This window comes from Oncorhynchus tshawytscha, linkage group LG11 (genome assembly GCF_018296145.1).
Source record: "Oncorhynchus tshawytscha isolate Ot180627B linkage group LG11, Otsh_v2.0, whole genome shotgun sequence".
Classification (NCBI taxonomy): Eukaryota; Metazoa; Chordata; class Actinopteri; order Salmoniformes; family Salmonidae; genus Oncorhynchus; species Oncorhynchus tshawytscha.
Window position 1 is genome coordinate 30,454,380 of NC_056439.1, and position 10,603 is coordinate 30,464,982.

At 39.2% G+C, this 10,603-nt stretch overlaps 1 protein-coding gene across 1 annotated transcript; it reads right to left on the reverse strand.

The window, feature by feature from the left end:
• Positions 1 to 380: 380 nt before the first annotated feature.
• LOC112233349 (homeobox protein SIX6) lies at positions 381 to 5,553 on the reverse strand. The gene is made up of 2 exons (XM_024400922.2): positions 4,317 to 5,553; positions 381 to 3,270 (listed from the first exon to the last, which is right to left on the reverse strand). Exons 1-2 carry the CDS (start codon positions 4,886 to 4,888, stop codon positions 3,105 to 3,107), a joined length of 738 nt encoding a protein of 245 aa, XP_024256690.1. The 5' UTR covers positions 4,889 to 5,553; the 3' UTR covers positions 381 to 3,104.
• Positions 5,554 to 10,603: the final 5,050 nt, after the last annotated feature.

A 10,603-nucleotide genomic window follows, 5' to 3' on the forward strand; every position in this document is an offset into this window, starting at 1 on the left:
AAAGTCGCAACAGCATAGAGAGATCGGAGTTCAAGAGAAGGAGAACCTTCTTTCATATTATGATGGACACATAGGCTACATTGAAATTGGTGTTGCACCTGCTTTCATTTTTGTAAATGGCTTAAAAACTACACAAAAATCCAGAAGATATAATGTTACCAATATATAAAAGGGCTAGAGGTCTAAAAGGATGAGAGTCAAAGGTCTTTAAAATTAACCCGCTTCAGCGGTTATATCCAACGTCGTTTCATATTTTACAAAACGTAGAGGCCTTTTCTTTATTATTCAAAATGTTCGACGTGTTTATTGGAGCACAATTAACGTGCTATGACTGCTGCAAACGTACAAGTCAGAAAACAGTCAATCAATTGGTCATTAAATCCTTTTAATCGCCCAACTCACGAATTCACATTGCAGCAGCTGCCAAACACACACACACTACACAAAAGTTCTGATTTCCGTACCCCTGGCAGACTACCCTGACTGCAGTTCATTCTTTGAAGGGGAACCCGTGTTGCTTCCGCTCACAAAACATTGGGAGCGCCCCTTTGTTCACGCGGGGACCCTAGACCTCATCATTAGTGCTGATTACCGCTGACCAGTTTGACAACCTTATTGACTGCTACAAATACCTTTTCATGCATCCCCCTGGTCGCCCTTATTTTCAATAGAAACGGAAATATTCAGCCATTTTGTCCCCATCATTTGAAAGAACTCAAAGCGCCCCTTTTCGTCCCCTCACATGCTTCCTCTTCATCCCAAAAACGAAACACTGCATTGACTTCTGTGTTGTTCCAGCTGAAAAACGTTCAGAGAAATACAGTTTGTTCCTTTCACTGGTTAGTTGAATTAATTGGAATTTGGATGAAAACCCAGGTGTAGGCCCCAACCCAGAACTCTGGATCCGTTGGAAAAACAGCACTTCTGTGTTTTTCATTTCTTATTTACGATGCTCATTTGGACTGACATCATATAAGCGCACGGAAAGAGGGATGGACATTTTTTTTACAGCAGATGAAGGCCTATATAAGCACGGTTTACCCTCATATTTACGTTCTAATAGCTAACTCTCGTCTTTACGTTCTAATTAATAGGCATTTATTCATCAGAACCAGCGGTAAAAGTTGCAAATAGTAGCATAGGCAAAACCCTAACGCAAAAAACACTTAAGGGCCTATCTCAATGCGTAAACCCTGCATCACCGATCATATCATCATAATACCAAATGTAGGGCAGGCCTATCTGGCCATTACGTTTTTTAGCCCGCCATAACTGGTCTGCTACAAACCTTTATGCCTATAGGTCTACTCTTTAAAACGTTGCTTTCACTGAACCATTAATGAACAAATATAAATAACAGACTATTCAAATACCAGTTTTGCTAACATGATATCATTATAGCCATGAAATTAAATAGAATTTTGCATTTTTTCACCCTTGAAAAATAGGCCATAGGTGTATAGGCTAATCGTGGCAGACATTAGGTTATCAAACATTCATTCTGCGATAAAGGAAATATGGTTTAGAATAGATCCACGATCGAATAGTAGCCTATCGCATCCCATGCAAATGCAATTATTTGACAAGTTTTAGCCTATCAGCTAGAAATCGATGATTCAATTATCTAAATTAAATGTGATAGGCTTAGTCTACAAAATCATAATTTGAAATACACAACAATAGCACTATTGAGATTAAAATGTAGGACAATAGCCTATGTACTTCCATGCACATCCGTCAGCCAGATCGCATTTCATATTATGGTGTTGTGTAGGACAATTTATTTTTGCTCCTGGAGACTGTCTCGTTTTGTGAGCCGGCCTTTCTCTGACCTCTGGCTGTCATGCCATATTACATGACGCAAAGCATGTTGTTGGTCAATTAGGCTATATGTCGAGAACGTGTCACGGCACAAAGTGTGGCAATATAAACTATAAAAATAAAAAAATCTCACTCACAGTCCACATTTGAAGATCTGTAGATTATGTTGTAGTTAAGTACGTACACCCTGAAGAACACAATGTGATGCAGAAACGTTGATTTATCCAATATATTTCTGGGAGTTTAATGTGCGACTGCTTATTTGTATAGCCTACTACAGTTCACTCTCCGTTAGTCAGCACCTCTACTAACTTGTTTGGGGTGTGCGCCACCTCAAGTCTTTTTAGTAGTTAAATATTAACATGCCTGAAATACCCAGATATATAACCGAGACCACTTCATCAGGGCAACGTAGAGGCACAAAATGATACATACAGTACGCTGCATCACACTATAGGCCTATCATAGGACGATACTTTAAATATTCTGTCACAGATATCATATTGTAAATATCGTCACAAATCCCAAAACTATAATCTAATTTATTGTGGCAAATTACTAGATTGCCTAATAATATCAAGTAATAATCGAGTGATACAATAACTGCAAACACCATTCTCAATCGTTGTAATCTGAGAATAAAAAAACGGATTTTTTGTTCTTTTGATAAACAATTATTTTATTAAGTTATCTTTACTTCTTAAAAAAAAACGTTTTTACTGAAACACATGTTTACTAAAGCGCACATGCTCAACGGGTTCACCTGTGCACAAGGTAAATATTAAAAACACCAAGCAAAATAATATCACATTCTAACAGAGCCAATCATTTAAATAGGTAAATAAACATTATTTATAAAACTTTAAAAGTAAAGTAAAAATATTACAGCGTCTTTTCAACATGAAATACCCACAGAAAATAGCAGGTTAGGCGCTCAAATGTCTTTTTTTTTCTTCATTTGTAGTTGTATCTTGAGGCATTGGTTTATTAGTCCTCCCTAAAAAGGGATTGTGAATATGAATATGATTTTTCTTTACATTTTCTGTCCGCTTGTATTAGCTTCAGCCATCCATAGCGAAAAACGACAACAAAAAGAAAGTATAGCTTTAAGACAGGGCATTCCGTCAGATCCCTCATGTTTTGGCAGCCATCAAAGAAGACCAGTTTCTTTAAATTCAAACGCAGGCACTGACTGTTTTTTTTGTTAGATTGTCTTTAAGGATCTCCTTTATTTATCTCCTGTGAATTTATCCTCTCCCTCCTCTGGACTGCCTCGTGCGCCATTAGATGTCACATTCGCTGTCGCTGGAAGTGATCGAGATAGCCGAGGTGGCGGCTTTGCTTGACAAACTAGCCTCGGGACTAGAGGCGGGACCGAGTCGATCGACGGTTCCATCATCATCTGCCAAAGACCGAACCGAGCCTTGGGACATCCCTTGCTGTTGTAGCCTGGGTAAAAGACAGACATGGGGGGGGGGGGATACTAGAATTAGAAAGCACAATACAATACGAATAGGTTCTATTAAAGTAAATCCTCAATTGAAACATCATTTTTGCTGTAGTTAAATCTAGCATCAGATACACACGTGCCAGACCAGGAACCAAACAAATGCATTTTTTAAATATTCTATAGCCTACAAGTAAATGCACAAACACAATCAAGACACATCAATCCCAAACCCACACAGTGAGCACAATTTCAAAGATCGTCAGACTAGCCTGAATATTTTCTTATAGGAAATCATTTAGATTCGTTCAATACACGTGCTGCCTTCATGATTTGCTGTTCAGCACAAGTGGCATCAGACATGATTGAACAAATAACCTAATACAGTAGGGCTCTTGTGTTTCTGTCTTTCATTAAATTAAGCAACATCCATGATACAAAATGTTTCAGACAATTTCATGTTTGTTGTTAAATTATGTTCAAAGATTTAACACGGACAGCGGTCAATACAATCTAAATGGATTGTGGAAAACGAAGGATAATCTGAACGGGATTATTGAGACACTTGACTCGGGGAATAGCTAGGCCTATGCTTCAAATTTAGTTTTGGCAAGAATACATAGGCTAATGGTCAATTTGGGGAAACACTGCATTAAGACAAGCGTTCGTTTTGCAATGAAAATGACAAGGGCTATAGTCACACAATGGAGTTTGTCATACAGTTTGCTTCATTTCAATAGGCTACAGCGTTTATGGTGTCATTTCCGTTGAGAATATTTATGAACAAATGTAATTTAAATGTACTATTTATATATTATAGCCAACTATATTTCAATGTTTACTCAAAATAACATAATTCAAACAATTCGATAGAACAATATTTTCACAAATAATTGCTTTTATTGAAAAAAATGCAAATACTTATGCTGACTGAGATAGTCGCAACGCAAGGTCCCTTTCGTTAAGAATGTAACAATAAACGTTGTAGCCACCACACAGCATCTTTGATAAAAATACAAAAAGGTACAGACTGCAGCATGTAGCCTACCTATTTTTCGCAGCCGCTGCTCTATCCCTTTGTCTACGATTTTTGAACCAGTTTCCCACTTGTGTGGGAGTAAGTCCAGTAGCCTGCGCGAGCTCCCTCTTTTTGCTCGGGTTCGGGTACGGATCCTGCAAGTACCATTCTCGTAACAAATGTCGGGTTCTCTCCTTGAAGCAGTGGGTCTTTTGCTCTCCGTCCCATATCGTTCTGGGTAGAGGGAACTTCTTCCGCACCCTGTATTTGTCCACTGGCCCTAGCGGGCGGCCCCGCAGCTTCTCTGCCTCCTGGTAGTGCGCCTCGAGCCACAGGGCCTGTAGTTTAGTGTGAGACTCTTTGGTGAACTTGTGGTTCTCCAGAATGTGGTAGAGTTCTCGGAAATTCCCGGTGTGGTAGGCCACGATGGCCCGCGCCCTAAGCACCGACTCATTCTTGTTGAGGACCTCGCAGGCTGCTGGGGCGACGGGCAGAGACCAGAGGAAGCGACCGAGGCGCTCAATGTCCCCGCTCTCTTCCAGAGTCTCGCAAACCCCCGCAACCTGCTGGGGGCTAAAATTCAAGATAGGCAGCTGAAACATGGAGGCTTTTCGTTTCACCTCGGTCTCTCTCTGACTCACACGCTCCCCTCTCGCGCCTACCCTTCTCTCCCTCTCGCTCTCTGATCGTCGGATCCACACAAAAAGGCAATCCCAAAGTTAACAGATCAACCGTTAAAAACACGGAGGAACTATGCCCTCGGCTGGTGAACTTGGTATGTAGAAATTACAAGAGTATAAAAACTAGACCCGAGATGTATTTTGAAGGGGGAAATTACAGTCAGCCCCTCTGCTGATTTTCTATTGGACTTGGCAGATTGGTTGCCATGGATGCCCGTCAATCACTGTCAAGTTTACCAATCACGCGGAAAGGAGCGCTAAGAGAATGCAGCACCTCCCAGTGCTCGACAGCGGCTTTTTAGAATGTAAACATTTTGACCTTTGCTTTTTGTCTTCAAACCTTTAATTGCCTTCCATGTTTTCCTACATCCCCTCCTTTGTAAATCATGGCTGTGTAGAAGAAAAGCGACGAGTCTATTAAAACGCAATACGTTCACAGGTTTAGCCTACTTCTTTCATTGAAAATGCAAAATAAGACCCCGCAGCAGGCACGACAGATATTGGCTGATTATCATACCGTTTTAAAAATGTTTCAAATAAAGAATAAAAACAGACAACGAATGTTCTGCGATTACAATAGCATGATATTGAATGGTCGTATAGCCTAACGCACGCAGACAATCCCGTTCATCCACGCTCTAGAATTGTTGGGACTCATTTGATCATAAAAAAATATGGCACTACGCTATATGTTGAATGAATCTAGGATTTTATGCTGGAACAATTGAAGTCATTCGCATCAAATTCGGTTATTTTGATGATGTAGGCTACATCGACATATTATAGGCGTATCTTTATTTGATCAGACATATTTGACAGATGTTGTATCTTTATTTGATTTGCCATGACATATTGTATTGCATCTGCCTCTTCTCAGATAAAATCACTGCTTCTATTTCTAATTCACACTGCACACTTGCCTATAGCCTAATCCATCAAAGAGACGTTTTTTGCTAAACACTGGAGAAAAAACCGGAACGTTTGTGTATAAAACTATCGTGGCACTGCTGGGCTATTCGGGTTTAGTATCAGATACACTCCGTTTTGTGCACGGGCTGATTTAGTAAATAAGAAGGCGGATAGATAGCGCAGATGGTTTGAAGTGTCGGGTCACATTATTTCATGGCTGGCTACAGTGGTAAAGTTCATTCTAACGGAAAAGCCTGATATTATTTTCAGACTCTCTCCCCTCTCTCTCTCTCTCACACACACACACACACACACACACACACACACACACACACACACACACACACACACACACACACACACACACACACACACACACACACACACACACACACACACACACACACAGATCAACTGAATCCCTTAGGGCTCTTTTTGCATGAATTATGGGAGGCTCATGGCGCGGGGTTATGAAACTGCCTGCCTTCTGCGCAAGAAGCTGTTCATCTCATGCAACGTGCGCTTGGCTATTCGGGGTCACAGTTTCTCCAAATCATCACAGAAATAGCTCCAAAATGTGTTATTTTTTTCTGAACGTTTGTCTACTGCCTTCATAAAGTGAAAATAACAGGCCTACTTTATCAAAATAAATCATCTTTAATTCAAATCTTTGATTTGATCATAATAGCTTAATAATAATCAAACACAGAAAAGGGTTATTTGCACATTTGTCAACAAGGTGATAAAAGTAGGTTATAAGTCTATCCTGTCACTGTAATGTGGCAGAGTAACCAGATTGACCCAGTCTATATGAGAGCAGTATACGGATTAACACGATTCAAGTTCTTAATTGTGGGGTCTAATCATAAAACCATAGCATATTATTATAGGTTTAGCACCGGTCCGAGAACAAGCGTAAAGAAAGGATAAGGACTCCAGACCGGACACAGACAAAAGGGGAAAGTAATTGTGAAGATGAGTGACAAGGTGTAGCTTTGAAATATTTAGATGCCTTTGAATATTTCATGCTGTAATCCTAACCTAAGTTTACAAGGACACTTTCTTTTTCTATGAAGAGCGCATCAATAAAAGATGGTAAAATGTTCGATATCATAAACGGAGGTCTGTCAATAAACAATTTGGCTATGCACGACAGTAAAACATAACAGAAGCCTTAAGTCTATGTCCAAGCTTACAGTAAGACTACATGGCGGAGTACATTTTGATTTCAAATGGAAACATAGTAATTAACATGAGCTTGTGACTCTTTTACTCAGCCTAGCCCTAGACCTATGATAACACTGCATTCACGTTTTTAGAAATTAAAATCGGACATTTCTTTGAGCGGCAAGTAGACACACATAGGCTAAGCTAAAACCAAAATACTGTAACTAATTGAAAAATATATATAATTACTACGTATATGGTTGTGTTTAAGTCTATGGGTTTATCTAGCCTATAGCTATTCATACTACTACATTTTCCAAATCATGCATAATGTACGCATTTGTCATTTTCAAATAGGCCTTTAATTGGTTAACAGGGGCAAAATATGAAATCATTAATATTTTGTCGATGATTAACACAAAAATAAACAATTAGGCTACATTGCCAATCCGTGTATGGAGTACTTACTTATTCATTGTAGAATATACAGTTTTAAAAGGTAGGCAGGCCTACAGTGAGCATATTACAAGTGCATATACAACTGTGCCAAAAGACAGTATCCTTACACCGATATCCCCGGACTGACATTCACCAACTCAACCACACAAAACACAGACAGTGGATCTCATACAAAGACGTCTGTTCTGCCTATTGCTTTGTTCGTCATAGACCGCACAGGCCCATCCACAACCAAACTCGGCACTGATTGTGGGCATGATTGTCCAAACAAGTTCTGTTATTTAAGGTGGCAAATTTTCATTGTGAGATGGGACACCTTCCATTCTATTTGTCGAGTAATTCAAATGTTCTCGCACACACACACACACACACACACACACACACACACACACACACACACACACACACACACACACACACACACACACACACACACACACACACACACACACACAGAGAGATAGAGAGAACAATTCTATACCCTATGATGATATTATAGTTTATAATACTAATAGACCTACTGGTATATATTAGAAGTTAAGAGCAGCATTATGATTTGGTGTTTGTTTTTTACTTAATATATTTTGAAATATCTGCATGATTTAATACATCCACTTGAGAGGCCTTCAGTCAAACAGATTTAGAGTAATCTCATCTCTCATGATCAGTATTGTTTGTTGACCACCTCTATTTTAAGATGGATTATTGCACTATTGTAGGTCATAAAATTCCTAATCCATATTTCTGTGGCTTGCCTTCCCTCATGGTTTAGCAAATTATTTAATTAATGACTTAATCACATCATCCAACCACCTTATAGGGAGATATCCATCTATCTCTATCGCTCTGTTCAAAGGGGCTTACTTGCATCACTAGGATAAGCTACACAATACAACAGATGTCACAAGCACTCAGTTACATTCACATTTAACATAATGAAGGCAAAAACATTATGGTAATGTTTGTACTCTAGAGCTGTTGGTAACATGTCCATTCTATCAGATACACAGACACTATGCTAGATAACATTCTCAAGTGACACTGTATCAGATGTGTAAAGCCTGGATTAAAATATATATCTGTGTAACAATTTATTGCTTTTCTCATTAGTTTTGCCATGATCAGTTGAGATTAATTCATTTGTTTTCAATCAAGATTCATTCTTAATTTCTTTTGACTGGACAGCATCACAGACTATGGTGCTATTTGGAAAGGTGGAGAGGGAGTCTACCATTTCATTGGCTGGCTTGATTTACTAGTACTGTACCTGTCCATTGTGCTCATTCTCAACAACAAATGGAGAGCAGAGTAGAGACACGAAGAGAAAAATAGTCAGCCACGAAAGCCATGATAGATAAGGCTTTCAACAATAACTATCCACTAGATATATCTTTATACTAGAATAAATGACAGAACAGAAGATTGAGACTCCAGAGGGGGGGTAGTGCAGGCAACCACACAGACTAATGCTGTTCATTTTTCTCTCAATTTGCCATAAGAGACAAGTACATTTTCTTTGAGTCATCAGCATGGAGTTAGCTGGGTCGTAGCGTGCCCAGGGCAGAGGAGAGGGAACAGGAAAGGAGATGGGAACACACAGTAGCATGTGAACGGGCTGGAAGTGACCCAGATTCCCTCGGATCAGTCGAGCAGACGAGACGGTACAAGAGCCCTGTCACCAACACCCATCCTGCCACTGTCCCATTCTGACCACCTTCGTCATTCCCTTCCACTACTAACTATACACCACACTATTAGTACCTCCTCAGACTCACATGCAAAATAAAAACACTTACTTACAAGCACACATGCACACTGTATAGTAACATTTACTCACACTAACCTAAACACACACACACTTGAACATTTGAATAATAACGTTGACTTCCACATTTAGTTGTGTTACAGCCTGAATTTTAAATGGATTAAATAGAGATTTGTTGATACTGGCCTACAAACAATACCCCATAACGTCAAAGTGGAATATTTGTTTTGACGAAATGTTTACTAATTAATTAAAAATTAAAAGCTGAAATGTGTTGAGTCAATCAGTATTCAACCCCTTAGTTATGGCAAGCCTACGTTCAGCAGTAAAAATGTACTTAACAAGTCACATAATAAGTTGCATGGATTCAGTCTGTATGCAATAATAGAGTTTACCATGATTTTTGAATGACTACTTCATCTCTGTACCCCACACATACAAGGATCTTTTGAGCAGGGAATTTCAAACACCGATTCAACCACAAAGACCAGCGAGGTTTTCCAATGCCTTGTAAAGAAGGGCATTTATTGGTAGATGGGTAAAAACACAAAAAGCAGACATTGAGTATCCCTTTGAGCATGGTGAAGTTATTCATTATTCTCTGGATGGTGTATCAATAGACCCAGTCACTACAAAGATACAGGAGTGGGAATGGGATTTCACCATGAGGCCAATGGTGACATTAAAACAGTTACAAAGTTTAATGGCTGTGATAGGAGAAAACTTAGGATGGATCAACAACATTGCAGATACTCCACAATACTAACCTAATTGACAGAGTGAAAATAAGGAAGCCTGTACAGACTAAAAATATTCCAAAACATGCACCCGGTTTGCAACAAGGTATTCAACTAATACAGTAAACAATGTGGCAAAGAAATGTACTTTTTGTCCTGAAAACAAAGTGTTATATTTTGGGTAAATCTAATAAAACATATTACTGAGTACCGTATTTTCAAGCACATTTTCAAGCATAGTGGTGGCTGCATCATGTTATGGGTATGCTTGTAGACGTTAAGGACTGGGGAGGTTTTCAGGACAAAAATAAAAAGGAATAGAGCTAATAACAGGCACAATCCTGGAGGAAAACCTGGTTCCACCAGACACTGGGAGATGAATTCACTGTTCAGCAGGACAATAACCTAAAACACAAGGCCAAATCTACACTGAAGTTGCTTACCAAGAAGACAGTGAATGTTCCTGAGTGGCCGAGTTACAGTTTTGACTTAAATCTACTTGAAAATCTATGGTAAGACATGAAAATGGTTGTCTGGAAATGATCAACAACCAATTTGACAGAGCTTGAAGAATTTTGAAATAAATAAATGGCCAAATGT

Coding starts and splice junctions, on each gene's coding strand:
- LOC112233349 (XM_024400922.2), bottom strand. CDS start 4,888: ATGTTTCAGCTGCCTATCTTGAATTTTAGCCCCCAGCAGGTTGCGGGG. Junction 3,271..4,316: donor GCAGCGGCTGCGAAAAATAG/GTAGGCTACATG, acceptor TCTTTTACCCAG/GCTACAACAGCAAGGGATGT.